Genomic DNA, 22,826 nt, shown 5'->3' with positions numbered 1-22,826 from the left:
TCTCTCTCTTTTATATTAGATGTAAGGACAGGTTGTAAGAAAAGGCGTGGCTTTAAACCTCTGAGTCCTTCTAAAATAAAGTTCAATCATCATCATCATCATCATCATCATCATCATCATCATCATCATCATCATTCATTCTCTCTCTCTCTCTCTCTCTCTCTCTCTCTCTCTCTCTCTCTCTCTCTCTCTCTCTCTCTCTCTCTCTCTCTTTCTTTCTCACACACATTGATCGATTACTTGAATGGTCAGAACTAAACCATATGTCACTGAATCCAAATAAAACTATAAATAAAAATAAATGCATGCTACTTACCACGAGGCAAAAAAGTCAAAATCTAACATCTGGATTTCCGACATTGCTAATATGAAATCAAGATGTTACCGAAGTTGATAGCCATGAAGTCTTGGGAATAACCATTGATAATAACCTGTCTTGGTCAAAACATGTAGATACACTTTGTAAAAACACATCCAAAAAAATATTTCAGTTATCAAAAATCAAACACTTTCTGGACCTTCGCACAAGAAAACTGTTTTTTCAGGCACATATTCAGTCAGCTATTGACTATGCTTCCACAGTGTGGGACTCTGCAAGTGCAAATACTTTAAAACACTTGGGCAGTTTACATAGACGAGCTGTTAAATTAATTATTTAAAACAAGAAGGGCAAAGCCCATACGACTCACATGCTTGACCTTGACCTTTACATGACCTTGACCTTCAGAGTCAAGGTCAAATAACTAAACCTAGCAATGACATCATACACTAAGAACTGCTTTACACATTTTTCCTACCAAAATACATGTGACCTTGAACCAAGGTCAAGGTCATCCAAGGTCATGCAACACAAAGCTGTTAATTCAAGACATAGGAAGTACAATGGTGCTTATTGGCTCTTTCTACCATGAGATATGGTCACTTTTAGTGGTTTACTACCTTATTTTGGTCACATTTCATAAGGGTCAAAGTGACCTTGACCTTGATCATATGTGACCAAATGTGTCTCATGATGAAAGCATAACATGTGCCCCACATAATTTTTCAGTTTGAAACAGTTATCTTCCATAGTTCAGGGTCAAGGTCACTTCAAAATATGTATACAATCCAACTTTGAAGAGCTCCTGTGACCTTGACCTTGAAGCAAGGTAAACCAAACTGGTATCAAAAGATGGGGCTTACTTTGCCCTATATATCATATATAGGTGAGGTATTCAATCTCAAAAACTTCAGAGAAAATGGGAAAAATAGCTGTTTTTTAGACAACATTTATGGCCCCTGCGACCTTGACCTTGAAGCAAGGTCAAGATGCTATGTATGTTTTTTGGGGCCTTGTCATCATACACCATCTTGCCAAATTTGGTACTGATAGACTGAATAGTGTCCAAGAAATATCCAACGTTAAAGTTTTCCGGACGGCCGGACGGACGGACGGACGGACGGACGACTCGGGTGAGTACATAGACTCACTTTTGCTTCGCATGTGAGTCAAAAATACATCTCTTTCCATGACTGACTATAAACGATTGCAAATTCTTCCTATCAAACAAAGATAGATTTGCATATATAACAAAGGTGTGATGATGTATAGAATTATGTCAGGGAATGCACCTACACTCATTGCCTCAAATTTCAAAATAAATCATTATAGAAAATGTAACAAATTAATTACCCCAACTCCAAGAATTGACCTGTACAAGTCGAGTCTATCATATTCTGGAGCAATTCTGTGGAATTGCCATTCCAAATATAATTAAATTACGAATTCATGAAACATCATTCAAGGAATATTACATGCTGTTTCTTTTACAAAACTTATAAGAAATATTATCAAGCAGCTGGCAAAATATAACTGTACTCTCTGATTATATTGAAAAACATGATTATATATAATTCATGAAGGATTTTTTTAAATTTTTTTTATACAAACACTAATTTTCAAGCATTGTTAAAGAATCACAATGCATCTTAAAATGTCTTATTGGTTGCTTAACATGTTAATTATGTAATGTCATTTGTACTATAGTCAAACTTATCTTTAATTTCTTCTTGTTTGTTACCCCTCAATGGGCGAGGGCAGGATGAAAAAAAGCTTGTATACATTGCTTATTCTGTCACCCTCGTAAAATAAATTTCAATTCAATTCAATTTCAATTCTCTCTCTCTCTCCCCTCTCTCTCTCTCTCTCTCTCTCTCTCTCTCTCTCTCTCTCTCTCTCTCTCTCTCTCTCTCTCTTTCTCTCTCTCTCTCTGGCGCGTTATCATGCTATGACTGCAATGTAATTAGCTTTTTAGGCCTTCGATCTGACATTGTTATTGATAAACAATCCGGCAGCCTGGGTTCCGTGCTATAGTTGATGTGCGTGGCGGCACCACACGATTCCATGTTTCAGACTGACTGCGGATAAACAAACAAATGGACATGAAGGGTTGTGTTTAGACCAAACACAAACAACACTCAAACTATCGACAGAAATGTGAAAGCCTGTGAGCTTCACTATTTTGCTGGTTGAAGTCTCAATTGCCAATAAAACTGAGACTGTTCGTCGATATTGTCATTTGAATACCGCCGTGTATCATGTGATCAGGTTTTATTCGATCAGCATTTTTTTGCTGTTCTTTGTTGAGAACTAATATATTATCAGTATTTTAGAGAGAGAGAGAGAGAGAGAGAGAGAGAGAGAGAGAGAGAGAGAGAGAGAGAGAGAGAGAGAGAGAGAGAGAGAGAGAGAGAGAGAGAGAGAGAGAGAGAGAGAGAGAGAGAGAGACGCTTGACAGTTTATTGTCTTCATCTAATTAAAGCCATATCGACAAAACAGTGGTAATACACGCCATTGAAAATGAACATATTTACATGAAATATTACAAATGAACGTATTTACACGAACTATTTACATACTTTCTCTAGCACGGTATCCTTGCCAGGTAATGTACATAGTTTTTACTGAACAGTTCCGCTCGAAGGCACATTGTTTACTTCACTGACATTTCCTCTACATCATTGAATAACCCGCTGCATCTGCCTCAAAAAAAGTTTTAGTTCATGTAATGGTACAGGCTTTGATGAAAGTCAGAAGCGAAAGTCGTGCATCATCGATCTCTTTAAAATAATGTCTGTTTTGCACAGGTCGCCAGGTGTGGATGGTACTGAGAACTGTCTTTTCTTTATCTAGCAGGTACCTATCGTCCTGCTTGAAAAACCAGTGAACGACGGCATGTTTCCCGTGGTCTTTCTCTACAAGAGCACAGTCCAAAACCAATACAATGTCCGGGGGGGGGGGGGGGGGGGGGGCGGGGGGTTACAACCTGGGGTCCAGGGGTAGACCCACAGAGATATATATCTCTGTGGGTAGACCCCATGTGGGGTACAGGGCCAAGGCGCCCCGTTGGGGGGTTTGGGGAGCGAAGCTCCGGCCTGAAGCTGAAGAGTTTTAGCTATTTTATGAACAATTTATGGCTTATCCTTGATTTTAAACATTATCAACTGGTGTTAGCAGCCACTCATTATTTCTTTTAAAGTTAGTATTAAATCTTTTTTTTTTAATCCGCCCCGGCTGGTGACCTTTAAACAAAAAGAGGAAACAACAAATCACACCGAAAATGTAACCCAACGAAAATTAGAAACTGACGGAAAAATGCAAACGGTGTCTTTAATGCGCGACACGTGTGACCTGTCATTGAAAACAGTAGCAACTATCTGTGTGATTACGCGGATTTCTTCGTCATTCTCCAGGTAAATTCAGTTCAGGCCTACAGAATTCAAACGTGGGGACAGCCACACTTTTTTTTTTTAAATAAGTATTTACTGTAATCGTAGGCACCCCCAACAATGATTGATAATTTCTAATCAGTTTAACCCCAAAATACATGTGACTGTAATCCCATAAAATCGGATTAATTTACAACAATCTGGCTTTTCCTTGTCTGTAGAGTCAGTGGGAATGTTTTACTGAATCAATTTCGCAGATTCACATAACGGTGTCAGTTACCACATTTAGTCAGGAGAAAGAAAGAAAAAAGCCACACACACAACAGAAAAAGTCCAACAGAAAGCAGTCAGGCCGCTGTAGAATATTGTAATGTGTCAAAGTGGAGAGATGTTCTCATCTCACGTAAAAATGCTTGGGTGAGTCTATGGAGGGAATTAGGATCATATCGTTGACTGAACAGAGGGACACACGTTCGTTAAGTTCGTATCCCTATTTTGTTCATTGTATTATGATTCGGCAAAGTTGCTGCCTTCATCTGATCAAAGTCTTTTTTCAACCAAAGAGAGAAGGAGAATATTCTGTCTGCAGAGGGCAACAAAACACTCGAACAGCGCAGGCCGCAGCAGCCTGTCATCATTGATGGCGGACATGCATGCAGACAGACAAGGACAGGAGATGTGTTTGCTTTCTTTGTGTTTGAATCCGGCAGATAAATTCACCACCGACCCGCTGAGCAAATCATTATCACCCGTCCGCAACCTCCCCGGAGCAGGACGCGACATCGTCAATGTTTGTCCACAGTATGTTGCCTCTGCTGCCGGCCCCATCTCTCTAGTCTCTCCCCCCCCCCCCTCCCCATCTCATCTGTGGAGAAATGTCAGCTATGAGTTTTGAGGCACAACGAATGTCAATAAACAAGCCCTTGTTCCATTTACACCTCATTATGTCAATGTCTGCTGTTTAGTCATTATGCTTCTGGTTGACACGCAGTCTTGCCATACCCCGGGTGATATCAATGAGAAGACACCGTTGTCTTTTTCCATCCTCTTCCAAACAATAACTTATTACGGACTTGGTAAACAACAAAGAGGGTGGTGGTCGGTGGGGAAAACCCGGGAGACTGGAGGAATATACACGTATATATATATACTAGAGGAATACCCGGCGAAGCCGGGTGAATCGCGAGACAGAGACAGACAGCGTGGCGGTTAGCCATCTTAGAGCACGTGTTGAACATTTTCATCCACCAGTTTGTGCCCACACAAAGGAAGGCAAGAACATACAGAGAGACAAAAGCCGCCAGACCCCATCACAAACAGAACTCTACAATCCACAGGTGTTGCCTACACACACACACACACACACACACACACACACACACACACACACACACACACACACACACAGAAGCTGTATATATCTATCTATATAAATATATAGAGATAGATGACAGTGGATTTTTCGATAAATAGATTCGACCTTTGCACTTTTACAGTGAGGACAACTTACGGGTACATGCAAGGAAAGCGTTCTGGACAGTGCAGTGACCTTCTAAAAATAGTAACGGGAATATCTGAAGCTGCTTGGAAGGAAGGGAGATAAACGCGCAAAACACTGGAGAAGATAAGGAAGAGTTACTGGGAATGGATGTACAGAAAAAACATAAAAACCAAAATCGGTTCAGCGCTGTGCGCTGAGAGCACATGTTGAAAATTCTCATCGACCAGGTTGTGTTCGGGGTCTACCTGAATATGCCCACCAAATTTGAAGCAGATTCATCGAGAACTTTGGCCGTGCATCGCGAACACACACACACACACACACACACACACACACACAGACACAAGTCGTATATATATATAGATGACATCAAATTCAAAATATTGGTACAGTGGTACCTGCAATGTGAGGCTGCCCCATCCGATGAGAGAAAACCTCCCATGAGAGGTTGTGTCCGCTTGCAATGTCTGGTACCCTACATTTGGCACATTGTACCAGGGTTTAGCCTGGGAAAAAAGGGCAATGGGACATTTTGTCCCCCTCAACCAAATTTCGATGGGACATAGTCGCAGGCAAAAAGAGCCAAAGAGGCCTGTACGCGTTTTGTCCAAAGTTGCAAAATGGTGCAATATGGTGCCATCTGAGAATTAGCCGCTATATCGTGTTATCTCTGTGTGTGTGTGTGTGTAATCGGTGTACATTTGGTGGCGCAGTGGTACGTAATCTCAATGCGCCCTTTGACGCACTGAAGGGAATTGTGATGGGACATTTTCAGATTGAATGCGCCAATGCCGCAGGGCGCACTAGTAAATGAAACCCTGTTGTACCTTTCATTTCGGGTACTATTCTTGAACATTAGCAGATTAGCATATCTGATTGAACAGGCTAGCTCTACCCAACCTGATTAGAATTCATGAGACAGTTCACAATCAGATGGTAAAGATGCTTGTATATTAATTGAAGCAAATAAACCTGTCGTGAGAGGTAATTAAGGGGAATTTTAGCTTGTCTAGAAGGGAGTCCTTTCATCACAGGTCCCACTGTATTATAGTTGGACAAACCCACACTGTATTACATTTACAGTTGGACAAACCCACACTGCCTGTCATGGGAGGACAAGTTTGGGGCCACTCAAAATGTGTCCCTACATTGCAAGTGTCCTGTCATAACAGGGACACTAGTCAACAGGCCAAGATACCAGCAAAAATGTTCCCTTCAATGGGAGGACTTCTCTCATGGGCAGGGCCCTACAATTTAGAATGTAAAATGACACTTTACATGTCTCTATACCTATCACTTTCAGAGACTCACTTATTGCAGCATTCTCCACCTTCATCAAAATGTCTGTCAAAGTCTGTGAAACAAAAACAACCTACAACAACGATAAACTGCTTATTGACATCCCGTATGGCTTCTTACTACAATAACTCCACAAGGAATTGTCGAACGCCAAAGTTTTATGATTTTTTTCTGTCTGTTGATTTTACGGTATGATTTTTGTTTATGTCAATTCTGTTTTTTCAAATGTCAATTCTGTTTATTCAAATGTCAATTTTGTTTATTCAAATGTTAATTTTGTTTATTCAAATGTCAATTCTGTTTATTCAAATGTCAATTTTGTTTATTCAAATGTCAATTTTGTTTATTCAAATGTCAATTCTGTTTATAAATGACAATTATAAAGAACACATCCAATTGTGTATTGCACAACAAAATCTGCATTTGTTGATGCCTAATTTGTCTGAAGTGTCACCACACAGTAGAACAAAGTAGTGAACGTGAATGCAAGTAAGTTCTCTTCAGTTCCTGTATTATGTCATGTGTTAGGTCCTTACCATCTGATTTTGAACTATCAGGAATTCTACTCAGGTTAGGTGGACCTGTTCAATCAGATCTGCTTATCTGCGTATGTTCAAGAATAGTGTCTGAAATGTAAGGCAAAAAAAAAAAAAAGGTGTGGTTACGGTAACATAGCCAAAAAAAATAGGGTAGGAAGGTAGGCAATCACTTTATTTTTTTTTAAACTTTTTTTTCTAGTGTGTACAAATTAAACCTACTTGACAGGGAAATAAGTGTGCGACTCGTGCGCTTTCGCTTTCATTGCGTTTTCTGCACTCGTTTACTTGTTTTTTTGTGTATTTTTTTGACAAATGTAATAAAAAGTTATAGGGTCGGCCCCAAAAAATAGGGTAGGTCGGGTTACCGTAACCACACCTATTTTTTTTTTAGGCCTAAGGTACAAGGTACATGTACCAAATTTAAGGTACCAAACTTTGCAAATGGATAAACAAAGGGAAGTAAGCAATCTAAATGCATACCACATGTGTAAGGCCAAAAAAAAATTAGTCTGTTTTCGGTAACATAGGCAAAAAAAATATGGTCAGTAGGTCGGGATTTTTTTAATTTTTTTCCCCCAAAAAACATATTTTTAAAGGTGGTCGTCTACATTTTTGCTTTTTTTCAGTAATCTTATGGTTAGATTTCGCTAAAAAGTTATGTCAGATGATGAATGAACCATGGGGAAAAAAGTTATAGAAAAAAAATATATGTAAAAAAAGATTTTATTTTTGGGTAGCGTGACTCACGCTTCCAATATTTTGTTTTCTGTTTGCTGAGAACATGTGCTTTGCCTAAAAATACTGACCAATCAAATTCATGTCACTATGCTTATAGCCACGCCCAAACAAGTGCAGCAACAGTTTGACACTGGGCCTCAGCGCTGTCCACGCTTTTTTTTAAACGCACGAAATGCACGGGATATGAGAGGAGTTTTGCGCTTGGCATTTTCCAAATAAGGATATCCTACTGCGAGTACTACGCTGGAATATACTACAATGAATTATCAAACGGCTACACTGGCTTCGTCTTTCCTGATCGAAAGGGGGTGTATTGTTGATATTTGTAGATAATAGACTCTGCATTTTAATGGTCAAATGGTGATTTCGGTATACAAATGTAGACAAGGACCTTTAAGTTATTTTGCCAAAAAACAAAGACTTTTTATTTTTTATATATATATATTTTTCTTCTTCTCCCAAATGCCCCAAAAAAGTCTAGGGTCGCGTGAAAAAATAGGGTCGGTCGGAATATCGTAAACAGACTATTTTTTTTTGGGGGGGGGGGCCTAATACTAATAGACCCACATGTAAAGTTTCATGAAGATCAGTCCAGTAGTTTACTCTGAATCGCTCTACACACACACACACACACACACACACACACACACACACACACACACACACACACACAGACAGACAGACACACACACATACACCACCACCCTCGTTTCGATTCCCCGTCTATGTTAATTTAAAACATTTAGTCAAAACTTGCAAATTGTAAAATTAAAAACACCACCCACTGATTGTGTTAGTGCATCAACCATAGAAGGTCATCAACATGAATTGTGTTCTCAAAACACACACACACACACACACACACACACACACACACACACACACACACACATACAAGAGAAAACATTCACCAAAAGTGTAACAATCATTATTCAAACCAACTAACAACAAGCCACCAACCAGACAACCATTAAACAAACACAGAAAACAGCAGATGCAAACAATTATCTACAATACTTACATGTGTGTGTATTTGTCTCCACCCACTGATTTCTCACTTCCTTTGTTTTCAAGAGTTCTCTGTGTTTGTTCAGCTGCTGCCATGGCAACTTCTTGTTTACTTTCCAGATGTTGTGCGTTGTTTGCAATAACTGATGCAGCGATGTCTCCTTTGACAGACAACGAGGGAACCAACACTATTGTTTTAGAGTTCGAGTCTGAGTTCGAGTCTGAGTCGTGAGTTCCTGGTGTCAAGTGTTTTGTAACAACATTTTTTGTTGTATCCACAGCAGCTTCTTCATCATCATCACACTGGTTTTTGCCTTCTGTAAATCTGTCTGTTGTTAGTTTTCCACTAACGCTTGTAGCGCCAATGCTTCCAGATAGAACCTCCTCCACCTCAATTTCAGTCTTTCCTTTATTACACGTTTTCATTCTTGTCTCTTGCTTTTGTCTTTTTTCTTCCTTCTCTAGTGCTTTCTTCAGTCCCCCACCATGAAAGTATTCACTGATATTTTCTCGGCACCAGTCAATGCGTGTGTGTGAGTTCTTGGTCCAGTGGTCTTGCGCCAAGGTTCTCATAGACTCTGCGTACTTGGACAGGACAGACTGATCCTGACAATGCTGAATCCATACTGCTTTAAAATCGCCGTTGCCTGTGTTTAAAGAAAAAAAAGAGGATGATATAAGACAGGGGTGATTCGGAAATATAGAGACACACACCGCACATTGCTGAAACACCATTATATACGTTCGCACACACAAACACACATGCATGCGAATCCACACATACTCACACACAAACACACATGGGTGCGAGCTTGCATTCATGCCTGCGCACACACACACACACCTGTATACACACACTGTCAATAACCAGAAAAACCCAGTTCATGTATTCCCAGATTTCACTATTTGTAACTAAAAACTTATCCAAGTAATAGATTGTAACAGATAATTCTAGGATTTGCATTTTACTTGTGGCTTGAAGCTATTTGATTGTCTTAAAACAATCATGAATCATGCTGCTGACTGGCTGCTGGCCCAAAAGCACAGATAATTTTAAAGGGTTTTATTTGTCAACACTGGCTCTTGAATAATTAAATTCATGGAGATGAAAACCTGTGCACAATTAAGGTTTTGAGTTTACCAGAGTTGTTTATGATAAGATCACTTTCAAAAGTTGTACATGCCAATTAATTAAGCTCATCCAGTCCACGAAATGCTGCAACTGGGAGGGTGATTACTCAATCCCAAAATCCACCCCCTCATTACCTCCCCACAGTCCTTTCTTCATTTCTGTTTCATAATGATTTAAAAGATAAACTGCTGTGCCCCTTTCTGGGTAATAACCGACCAGAAAGTCATCGAAACAGTAACGATTATGCAGCATTAAGTATTTTACATCAAACATACTTTTCTGACATGGCAGTGTTCACAAACAGATCTTTTGATTTTCTATTTCAGAGGCTAGTGCATGATGCTCTGGTGAAAGTAATGTTTATGACGCCAAACTACAATTGTCAGTTTTGCCTCCTGTTGATAATGCAGGCTAGCAGAAAATTATGTCTATCTACTTCTTCAGCTACAACTGCTTCTATGTCAGCTGGTGATAGTGAGGGAAAGTGCGTTTATCCATGATTTACACAATCAGGAAAATTAGTGGTGGCCATTTTTTTTCTATTAAACTTTAAAGTAGAACCTCTCAAATATCCAGCAACATTATAACACAGTCTTGTCTTGGGTTATCAGTACTGTTATTAGTGTTAACATTTGAAATGCAAAAACAATGCTTCAGCCATAGACCTTTCAGCCCATGTTACAAATACAGTAACAAACAGCATAAACACCAGATACCAAACTACACCTTATCTTGCTTTAGAGTGATACAATGGTCAGTGCCATTTTCTTGTCACTAATTAATCAGAGTCAGAGACATTGAAATGTATGTCTGCTGAATCAGTGCATGGGTACACCCTTATACAAATAGTGTGAAATAAACACCTTCTAAACGTAATCGTCTGTGCATTGCTCAATGATAACAACAAAAACGCAGAGAAGTTACGCCTACATCTTAGAACAAAAAAGGTCGCCAGCATCTGCGCTTTGTAAATTTTTTATGTGAAAATCCCATTCATAGGATTCAGCTCTTCACGAAACTTAGATTTCAGAAAGGTGGGTAGCCTACATCTGTCGTCTGGACGTCACATAGCTAAGGGAATTTGCCTGCGAATCAAAGAAGATTGTGACACTCACTAGCCCGAAGTTTCTTCCTCAAGTCAGCATGGATAGTCTTGACTACAGAAGCGAGTCTTTTGTGCTCATCTAAGGCCTTGACTTTTCCGTCCATATCAACTTTTGCTTTTGATCCTGGCATGAAGATGTAGCGGAACCGTCTGCTTTAACCCGGAAGCTCTTGTGCGCATGCGAATTACCCCCCAGTTGACCTAAAACCCGAAACGTCGTCTGCTCCAAGCGCACTTTCATTTTAACAGTATTCACGACATTTACGGATAATTTAGCGCAGAATAATGACAATTCCTCGCAATTTACAGTTCTAAAACTCTCACAACAACCCGATCAATCAAATAAATGAGGCATTCATTGCAATTCCTCCTATTTATTAATGTTTACTAAGTGGGCTGGGGTTGCAGCTCGATTTTTGACGGGGACGTGTGTGCCGAAATCGTTGGAAACAGGCGTAAAACGCTCAATATCAAAGATAGGTTTTTGCAGAATGCGTTCTAAATTGAGCAAGCTAGTGCCGCGTGCCTTTCAGCCTGCCAACCTTCCCTTGCCAGTAGCCGGGCCTTTGTTTGTTATTTTCTGTTTACACAGCGGGTGCGTGTGACGTCACCATGGACCGCCTCAGTGCCGATTAGAAAAACAAAGTGCGCGTACGCGAGGAAATATAGTCCATCGGCCTTTTGCTGTTTTCTTTCAGTGAAAGCCGCAAAATGGACGCAGATTTTAATTATGCAAAAGGAGCACAAAATTGTGAGACTGTCTCCTATGAAAAAAAATAGTGTCTTCGAAATAATTTTCTTGTTTGTTACCAGCGCAGTGATATATTTTTATTTACTGCAGTGATGAGTCTCTAGTGTGTTGTCTTTGAAGGCTGAATTTCACCGATAACCTTGGGTTTGAAACAGTGGCAAGTGTTGGAAGAGGTAAGATCTTGACTTAAAATTCTTTAAAATATGTTTGTAGAATCTGTTGTCGAATACTTTGTCATAAATGATTCACGTGTTCGGCCCGAGTAGATCTGTTCTCAAAAAACACGCCGAGTTGTGAGGCCGATACTTGGCCATCGATAAATAATTTGCATAGCAAATGAGTCCTTCATGAACCCATTTTTTTTGCCTCAGAACAGAAAAAAGCGCGGAAACGTGAACGGAAATGCTTAGCAATGGGCCATCAACGCAACCGGCACGAAAGTGCTTATGAATGAAATTGCAGAGGAAGTCCTCTCGTGAAAGTAGGACAAAGAAAATTGGGGTTTGGCGGTTGTTGATTTGTTCGGCAGCCATTGGTACCGCCTGGGTCATTCGTAAACAATCGTTCCGCCGCGGTCGGAGTTCGGCCTTTTCAGGACAGGTCAAGATCGGGGAGTACAAAAGTACATTTTGGCAGCTTGTAACACCCGGTTGGACGACGGCGTGAAATAAGGCTGCATTTTTCTGTCAAACCATCTGGTAACCGACTGTCGCGAACCGCATGTTATAGTGACTGATAGGTGACCTCGTTTGGTCTGAGTCCGGTGCTCTTTGATGAGTAGTAGTAACTGCCCAACTGGACACGACTGCTAGTCAACCATGTCCAGCCGATTTGCTGTGTGTGATGGATTACACTTTCAGTCGGGATAAAATAAAGTTTTTTTGTTACACGTTAGCATGTTTTAGCTTCCATCTGGGTCTTTAAATTGTATTAATTGTACTATATAGTTACTTTAGCTATTGTTTGAACTTGAAGAACTGACAACCATGCACATGGGATGTTGTTTTTTCACATGTGTATGTGTGTATGTCTCGCTGTGTGTGTGTGTGTGAAAACCGCAGTTAGGCACAAGTAACTACTAATAAACAACTTAGTATTAAAAATTATATCAGCTTCAAGCCAAAAGTAGCCAGTTATTGATTAACAATTACATGGTTCTTCAAATTTTAATTTGGTCATTTACTGATTTTGTGAAACATATATATTTCTCTGTGTGCATTTACAGCTTCTTTTTTTTATTTAGTAGTTAAAGAACTCTTTTTTTCTCTCTAAATAACTGATAAAACTAAGAATGAAAAGATTGTAATTATTTGTAAAATTTAGCAAACTGTGTAAATTGTGTTCATGTTTAAAATAATGTGCACACTCAGTTTCAAGATTTGCATTTGACTCTTTGAGTCATGTCAATAACGATTATTGGTTGCTGTAATCTTTTTGGTCATTAGTATTATCATGCATGATAGACATTGACAACTATATATCATATATATGTATTTATGTTAAATGAGAAATTTGTGCATGGTGCATATTACAAAATCTAATAATATAAAAACATAGTATTTGAAAACTTGAATACATAAAAATTCTGTACACAAACAGAATAGTTTTGTTTAACATTATTGCACAATGTATGGCTCTGCTTGTTTCTAATGTTTGGGAATGGGAACAGGGGGGGGTGGGGGGACTTTATTTAACTGTTTACCTTTTGCATTTTTATGAAGAAAATATTTTATTATTGCAGATATGAAATACTGTTACATTACGAACTGTATTGTTCTGACTCGCACATCTTTCTTTCTTTATTTGGTGTTTAACGTCGTTTTCAACCACGAAGGTTTTGTCGCGACGGGACTCGCACATGATATCGTGGAAAGGAAATGTGGAGGGTGTGCAGTTATGACACTTGGGTTTTACTTTTAGTGACAGTTACTGTTATTTGTGGGACAAACCAAATTTCTCATTCATTAGACATTTTGATGAAGAACTCATTGTTTTTATTTTGTTGGGGGGGGGGGGGGGGGGGGGGTAATTGCTTTTCAATACACATTTGGTGCAACAATAATAGTTAGTGTAAGGCTAAGCTCAATCTTTGAATGTTCAAGTTATTTTTGATGATATACCTCATTACCTGCAGTGACCATGAAATTTTCAGTTTGTTAATTAGTAGTTAAGCATGCAAAACCCACCGGTAGCACAGTCATAAGTATTCGGGTACTTAATTTCTAGATTTATAATCAAGTGTAGTTTTGTTATGAATATGAAGTCAGAGCTACCGACTGCTACGATTTCAGTGTAGCATGCTACTATTTTGCAGCAATTGCTACGCTAAGCCCAAAGCGACTACACTCAAACAAAAAATTACAAGGATGATTTTCACTTATCGCTCGACAGTCAGCAGCAGTCATTAAAAACTGCGCTTGTGATGGAAAGGTCTGCTCCAATCAGGGGACGGTTATTTCGTACATCTAATCCAGAACGTCGTTTCTCCTTTTTGCGTTGTAGTCTTGGTTAGCGTATTCTGTTTGATTGACTTTGAACACATTCTTGGAGTGTGGGTTACCGAGGCACTGTGACCCACTTGCCGCCATGCCGTTGACACTGACAACGAGAGGGGGGGGGGGGGGGGGACGTCCAATTCAAACTTCAAATAATGCGGGTGTACGAGTCAAATTCAAGACAATGCTACTCTTAAAAACCAATTGCTACTCTGAAAATGTGAAAAAGCAGCATTATGCTACTACACGTATTTGGGCTTCACTGGGGTTGGCAGCTATATATATGTGAAATGGATTTATCCAACATACCAGAGACGGTGCTATTTAGTACCGAAACCATATCTTAACATGTGTGTATATCATGTCAATGACGGGCGCAGTGGCGTGGTGGTAAGACGTCGGCCTCCTAATCGGGAGGTCGTGAGTTCGAATCCCGGTTGCTGCCGCCTGGTGGGTTAAGCCGCCTGGTGGGTTAAGAGTGGAGATTTTTTCCGATCTCCCAGGTCAACTTATGTGCAGACCTGCTAGTGACTTAACCCCCTTCGTGTGTACACGCAAGCACAAGACCAAGTGCGCACGGAAAAGATCCTGTAATCCATGTCAGAGTTCGGTGGGTTATAGAAACACGAAAATACCCAGCATGCCTCCCCCGAAATCAGCGTATGCTGTCTGAATGGCGGGGTAAAAACGGTCATACATGTACAAATCTACTCGTGCTAAAAACATGAGTGAACGTGGGAGTCTAAGCCCATAAACGAAGAAGAAGGGGTTAAACTGTAACTGATAGTGATACACAACATACTGCCTGGATAGTAAATTTTCATTGGCAAGTCGGAATAATGTGTTTTTGTTGTTGTTTTCTAACACTGTTACAGGCCACATTATGCTATTGCTCAAATCTAACTCAGTAACTGATGTAATGTTCAGAGTAAACCGGCATGATGTTAACAAAGGCAAACTACCTCAGAGTACTTTTAGTTTGTGTGACAATGGGGAAGAGGGATTGCCAAGTCTGGTGAACTGATTTGAGGTTCAAAAGTGAGTTGATTCAAAGCGACAGATATGTCAGTGTCAGTGTCTATAAGTTGTGAGGAAGAAGGCACAAAAGAATTGACTTTGTAGGATAACAGATTACTACATGGCTTACTGTGTGGTACCAGGTTTACACAAGCTTTTTTATTCCAATATTGAAATACTCCCTTTGGCTCGCTTTTAAATATTTCAAAAATCAACTTCTGTAAACCTGGTATTACACAACAAGCCATGTACGTGTAGTACATTTATTTTCTATGTAGACGTTCCTCTTGAAGATATCCCACGACATGCATTGAATGAAGGGTTTTGATTACTGAGATGATTATCTGTGAATTCAAGGAGTTGTATTTAAGTCCTAGGATGGTATAAGTCACTTTATTATTTCACTTTCTTTTAAACTATTTTTGACAATTGGAGTAAATCTTTGACAGCTACAACATAGTAAGAGTCACGCAGTGATTCACCAAGATATGAATCTGTTTTTGTCCCCTTCATGGTCTTTGTTTATTTTCATGAATAAGTGAATACTCTACATACATTTTGGTTGATCAGTTACAACTTTATGCTTCATCAGATCTTTTATTGACACGTTTGTGTGTGTACTCTTAGTACAGAGTAACAGTAATCTATTGAAAGGAGAATGCTTTGTTATGCTTGAATCACCAGCTATAATGGATCTTGAAAGGCATTACATGTAGTCCCTTTTGTCTCAACAACTTTTGTGTGTGCTGTATTACTGCTGTCATGTAATCCGGCATATATATACATAGTTTTTGAGTATGTTGGTTTTGATGACATCAGGTTCACAAAAGTACAAAACGTACACAGTCAACAACATTAGAAGTTGAAATGATCTCTTTCATTTTCAAGGTATTGCATCAGTATTTGTCGGGAATTTGGAGACAAATTTTGCCCGATTCTTGTCATTGTTTCTTTTCATTCTCACTTACGGCTGCCCCTTCTCTTGTCATCCCCACATCTACCACCACCACCACCAGGCACAACACAGCCCCCCTTTTTTTTTCTTCTCCAAAGATACATCTATGTATGCAGTTGTTCAAAAATGCAATAAGGAGACAACAAATACTATGCTGTCATTCAGTTGCTTTAACTACATTTACTCACTTTCAGGCAGCCTTGTCTGGAGGTCAGGCTTTAAAGTGCGTACATCAAGATATGAACAAAATAAGGTCGAGTTGCCGTGATTTAAGGATGAGGATAATTCACGAAACAATTGAAGGGAGATATTTTTGACGATTTGTGGCTTTGAAACAGAAAACTTTCCTGGCCTGTTTCTCTCCCTTCCGTTTCTCTCTGGCTTCTTTTCTTTTCTTCGTTTTCATTCTCCATGAGTGTGCACTGACGTAAAGTGTTGGGGGGGGGGGGGGGGGGGCTAAAGGGGAGTCTCCATGAAACACCAAAGTTCGCATTTGTTGAAACAAAACTTTATTCAGATCGCATTATGTGTCATGACGCTAGCAATACTGGGTAACATGACACAGAGAAAGCCAACCCCAACCATTTTTATTGGCCTTAATTTGCCATTTTCCTCCTTCTCGTTTCATTTTGATCTCCTTTTGTAAGTACTGAAAGTGATTTTTTCCTCCAACTTCAACACCCTTTCGCTTAGTGGGCAGTCTGGGCGCCGTTGCTGTGTTATCTAGAAAGCAAAGGACCCACCTTGGCAAAGTGATTGAGATTGCTTGTTTAAACAAGTACCACCGTCGATCGTGACGGCCTTTTGTTTGTTTATTTTGCCCCTGACTGCTTTTCAAAAAGCTCCAAAGGTCGGGGAGAGAAGTAAAGTAAGTGTACGATCACCTGACTGGGGGGGGGGGGGGGGGGGGGGTAGGATGGAAAACTAGTGCAAATACATAGAAACTGTTGATTTTACACTCGTTTTGCCTGGTCGTCGTGTTTTCAGTTCAACGTCAGAACCTAGTTCGGCAAAACAGCGGGGAATTGTTTACCTTGCTTGTGAAGCACGATATGGCAGGCTGTTAAAATTATGAAGGAGGAGGGGGGTAAGTGGGGGAGCAGTGAAGAGGTGGGACGGTGAAGAGCATTCTAACTAAACAAAGTCTGACGTCAGATAGTTTTGCTCCACTAGCTTTTTTTCTCTTAATTGTAATTGATGGCGGCGAGTTATGTTAAATTAAAATACACATTACACTTTAATAGCTTTCAATAAATTGATGACACGTTCATGAGACACGAAGTTAACGGAACATTAGATACTTTTCAGCGCATGAAAAGTCGACGGTCTGATTTTCGTGATTTACCCGAAGAGGTTTGTGTTTCAGTCGATTCTCTTTTCTTAATGTCAGAAGTTTCGATAGTATTAGAACAATAAGACAAACTACGGAGCAACTCATAAATAAAATTAAAATAACAAAAACAAAAACATCAAAGAATATTCACCCACTGAAACCATTATCGACACCACCTTTCTGTTCCCCTTTTCTCTACTTTTTGACGGGAAACTGAGTGCATGAACAACATCGATTTTTTCAATCATCTGTTTGTCAAAGCCTGAAACGCAAGAATAAATCACATATTAAAAGGGCACGTATACAAACAAAAAGACACAGACAAACAGCGAACTCGTTTTGGACGTTGCACGCAGTTATGCAACGAACAAAGAATTGTTTTTATGTGGCTATGACTAGATGCAGGCAGTTTAAAAGATGTTGAGGCATTTTGATAACTGGGCATTGACATTTATCTCTGTCACTAGGGTAGAACAATTCAGTCATGGTGTTTTGTCTGATCTCCCATGCATCGATAAAGCATGCAGTCCCAAGCTGTTCTATCGACTTGTGTTGGTCACTTAGGTAAAATTGTTCAGGCAAAGTGTCCTCATCTCGATTTTCTTCCACACAGCAGTTCCAAATCTGTTTCGTCGACTTGCTGTGGTCATTAACTTTTAGGAAGAACATTTTATTCAAGGTGTTCTGCTATTAAATCCATCCATGAGGCAACTCCGGTCCAAGCCTTCCCATAGATGGCCTGTTGATGATTACATAGCTTTTTTTGTTTAGAGAGAGGGGGGAGGAGTTATTTCGCCGTTCAGATGCTAAAGGGATATATATTTTGAGGGCTTGTTATGGTTAAGATATGTTTGATACAAATCTAGGTGGGTGTAGCAGAATGTTTTGTTCTTCAGGCGTCAGCAGTCACATTCAGCGCTCGGCGGAAAGGGAAGCCAGACGTGACAAACGTCTGTCACAATGCAGCATATTTTTTAGCCTCGACGAGACTGAAATGCTGATTTTGTCACGCGTATAATCGACGTCATGATTGTATCATGAGTTGCCGCCCTTCCTCCTCTTTCTCTCCTCACTTCACCATTTCTCTACCCCTCACCCAAATCCCCCACCCCCCCCCCCCCCCCCCACCCCTTTTCGTTTTGCATGAAAAATGCAGTACACCTAGCCCCATTTGATCGTATTCCGCAAACCCCGTGTGGGTGTCTTCGAGCAAAGACAAAGGGTCCTAGATTTCAGCCTTAGCACCAAGCACACTACAGCGTCCACCATTTGTCGACAAACAGCATTTTGTTAGATGAAACACACAGTCGAGGATTCTTGCGTCGCGCAAACTGGATGCTGATGGCAGTGCCGAGTGGCTAGATATTGCGGAGGGGGAGGGGTAGATGTTAGGGGGGCACGATTCGTTGTCAACAACAGCCAAAAGTTTTTCTCATGAGAATCCCGATATAGCAGGGCGCGACGGCAAACACAATTGCTGTGGATAACCCAAACAAGCCGGCGAAGTTTGGGACTGGGAGGAAGAGAGGAGAGAGAGGAAAAGCATAGAGCCATTTATTAAGTAGGTTTGTTTGTGGAGTTTGTGTGTGTTGACAAGGGTTTGGTCGCCGGGTATCTCAAATTGTTTGGTGTCACCCCGAGCCAGGGTCCAATGAAAGACCAGACGGCGTGGGCAAACAAACTTGGCCCGGGCTTTAAGTGGAGGGACATTTTTGAAACCACCCCGCTTCGCCCTGTAACAAATATGGGCAAGTTTATGGCAAAGATAAAAGTTAAAACGCGGGCCGGCCATTGCTATTCAGACGGGTTTGTTTGTTCACCATATGTGTCACCACAAGTGCAGTATTTGCTAAAGTGGCGTTTCTTGTTGATTTGGTACAATTGAAATGCATTTGTTCGTGCGAGAGCATGAACCGTGTTATCGGTGATTTTTTTCTCTTCTTTTTACTTCTTCCCCTATCTGACCAGCACAAGAAAAATAATACGGGGTTGACGTAATAATAATATGGGTATGAGTGAGAGTTGTTTGCATAACGTGTTTCGAGGGCCTGGCGAGGTTGGCTGCGTGTAAGTGTGTTTGTCAAGCATGTTGGAGCAAAATATTGTTGCCTATATCACCCACCTTATTCCTCCTCGACACCCCCCCCCCACCACCCCCTGCCTCGACTCGATTGTATATTATATCAAGCTCGAAGGTCAGGACTTTTTTCTTAGTCCATTAAATCTGTCTTGTCCGTGTTAGCGAACATGTACCGAATGTCCGTACGTTCCCATCAATATCGGTGGATATACACCACTGCATGCTGTTGGTATTTCAGTCGAGAAAACAAGAAGAAGAAAAAGAGTGTAATTTGTCCTGTTAAAAGTATCACTTCGTGACGAAGGCGTTAGCTGTGAGATTAAGCAATCGCCAGTATCCCCCACCCCCGAATAAGACCTCCTTTTTGTTTAAAAACTTGCATTTTCATAATTATGATCGATGCGTAACCTCTAGATTTACCTCCATTTTAAGACCTCCTCCTTTGCAAGGCTTGATTTTTTCAGATTTGTGGAGATCGACGTACAGTCAATAATTGGTCTATTAAAAAATCAGCAGATAATGCACGCATATGTTTTCAGCAAAAAAACCCACCATCAACAACAAAACAAAAACATAAATGCCAGACCAGTGCTAGAAATTTTACGCGACATGTCACTTCACTCAGAGCACAGGCACAGTAAAGATCAAGCTGTTTTGGAACAGAAGGTTAGTTTTGTCTTTACTTTTGAGATGTAAAAAGAAGAAATTACCTGTTTTATTTGTAACGGTGTTTAAGAGACCACACAAAGCCTACATTTCTGGACTTTCTCTTGTAATACACACACACACACACACACACGGACAACAAATACCGGGAGATACAAAACTCTTGTCTTTAACCCTCACCAACTCATTCGACATTCAATCAAAGCTCATTGTAAAAACGAAGTCCGTCTGTGTAAGGTCGTCTGACGAAATAGGCCTTATCATTTTTATGTATAAAGTAAAAGCTCAACATGGAGAGTTACGCGCCTTTGGTTGCAGAGCCCGGCAAACGACATCTTTGGGTCAGGAAGTGCATGTGGCAAGATTTCGGGGGGGGGGGGGGGAAGGAGGAGGAGGAGGAGTCCTGCTGTTTTTATGGTCAAGCCCCGTTTCCTCTGCGCCACGTGTGCTTTTTATTTTTACGCATCCTTCACAACCGCATGCTGACTCAACAGCCTAATTTCGGGGGACCCTGCGCACCATTCGACGGGGATTGACACCCACCGCACATATTTTGGCCACTTGTCTCCCTGTGTCTGTGCGTGTGACAGTAGTGCTTGTTTCGTGTCTGTGCGAGTGTCTGTTTAGTCTGTGGTGTGTACTGTTTGGTGGCTGACGTCCATTTTCTGGCCCTGTGTGTGTCTGTTTGTTTGTGTGTGTGTGTTTGCCGATTTGTTTGTGTGTGTGTGTGTGTGTGTGTGTGTTATGTGTGTGTGTGTGTGTATGAGTTTGTCGATGTGCGTGTGTGTGTGTGCCGATGTGTGTTTGTTTGTCTATCTTTGTGTGCGTGCGTGTGTAGTATGTTTGTGTGTGTGTCAGTTTGAGTTCTTGTCTTGTACTATCGTGTTGTCTGTCTGAGTTTTTTTCAAAATTGTTTTATTTAGTCTGCCTGTGGTGTGTGTCCTGTTAATCATAGGTGCTTGCCGCATATTTTCTTGTTCTCTCTTTGGGTCCGTCTTTTTTTTTCACCTGTCAGTCTACCTGTTTTTACATTTGGTCAAGTTTTGACTAAATGTTTTAACATAGAGGGGGAATCGAGACGAGGGTCGTGGTGTGTGTCTGTCTGTCTGTCTGTGCGCGTGTGTGTGTAGAGCGATGAAACTACTGGACCGATCTTTATGAAATTTGACATGAGAGTTCCTGGGAATGATATCCCCGGACTTTTTTCTTTTTTTCGATAAATACCTTTGATGACGTCATATCCGGCTTTTTGTAAAAGTTGAGGCGGCACTGTCACACCCTCATTTTTCAATCAAATTGATTGAAATTTTGGCAAAGCAATCTTCGACGAAGCCCGGACTTTGGTATTGCATTTCAGCTTGGTGGCTTAAAAACTAATAAATGAGTTTTGTCATTAAAAATCGGAAACTTGTAATTAAATTATTTTTTTATTTAACGATCCAAAAACAATTTCATCGTATTTTTCGTCATTTTCTGATTCCAAAAACATATACATATGTTATATTTGGATTATAAACAAGCTCTGAAAATTAAAAATATCAACATTATGATAAAAATTAATTTTCCGAAATCGATTTAAAAACAATTTCATCTTATTCCTTGTCTGTCCCTGATTCCAAAAACATATAGATATGATATGTTTGGATTAAAAACAAACTCAGTAATCTAAAAAGAATACACATACAAAAAAAGCGTGTTATCCTGCTCAGCGCGACCACTACACCACTATTCTGCATGGCTTGTCGATTTCACTGCCTTTGCCACGAGCGGTGGACTGACGAAACTACGAGTATGTGGTTGTTACACGACACTTGCGATTGACGAAGTTCTCAAATGTCGTATAGTTGTGTTCTTTTATTCTACGTGGCCCGTCTTCACAGCAGCAGACAAAAACTCGTCAAATTGAGTTCGAGGATTTATTTAGCATTCCATACATACAACTGCACATCGTAGCAGAACTCAAAGTAGAAGCCTTTAACATACAAATCGCGCTGGCCTATATAGCAAATACTCAATCTCGAGAATATTCCAGACCGAACATGATACAACTAAAATTATATGAACCGTCCATAGACTAGAATAGTGACATTCTCTGTGACGTACATCAAAAGCGCCGACGCACTTAATCCGAGCGAACGCCACGAACCCACGACTCAAAACAACGTGGTAAACAACTTGTTTTGACAGGACTAGAAAGTTCATCTGCATTCTCGTCCAAACATAAATATTGTGTTTAACAAAATATAATATCGGTACTTTCCCACAAAGTACAAATAAGTCAACTACATGCAACACACAAAACTGAACCAAAGTTCAGTAACGGCAGCGTTTCCTAACAGTGGTCTTGGTAACAAAAACAAGTCGCGTAAGGCGAAAATACAACATTTAGTCAAGCTCAGTCGAACTCACAGAATGAAACTGAACGCATTGCATTTTTTTCCGCAAGACCGTACAATCGTAGCATCGTCTGTCCACCGCTCGTGGCAAAGGCAGTGAAAT

General features: G+C 40.3%; 1 protein-coding gene across 1 annotated transcript in view; it reads right to left on the bottom strand.

Moving 5' to 3' along the window:
* LOC138965044 (S-adenosylmethionine sensor upstream of mTORC1-like) overlaps window positions 1-11,177 on the bottom strand; it is a gene marked incomplete in the record, with an annotated part of 14,333 nt that extends 3,156 nt beyond the window's left edge. The window contains 2 exon segments of the mRNA XM_070337173.1: window positions 8,807-9,440; window positions 11,041-11,177. Coding sequence (XP_070193274.1) covers window positions 8,807-9,440; window positions 11,041-11,161 — 755 coding nt within the window.
* Window positions 11,178-22,826: the final 11,649 nt, after the last annotated feature.

The sequence above is a fragment of the Littorina saxatilis genome, linkage group LG4 (genome assembly GCF_037325665.1).
Source record: "Littorina saxatilis isolate snail1 linkage group LG4, US_GU_Lsax_2.0, whole genome shotgun sequence".
NCBI classification, from domain to species: Eukaryota; Metazoa; Mollusca; class Gastropoda; order Littorinimorpha; family Littorinidae; genus Littorina; species Littorina saxatilis.
This window is presented reverse-complemented; position numbering and strand designations above follow the sequence as displayed.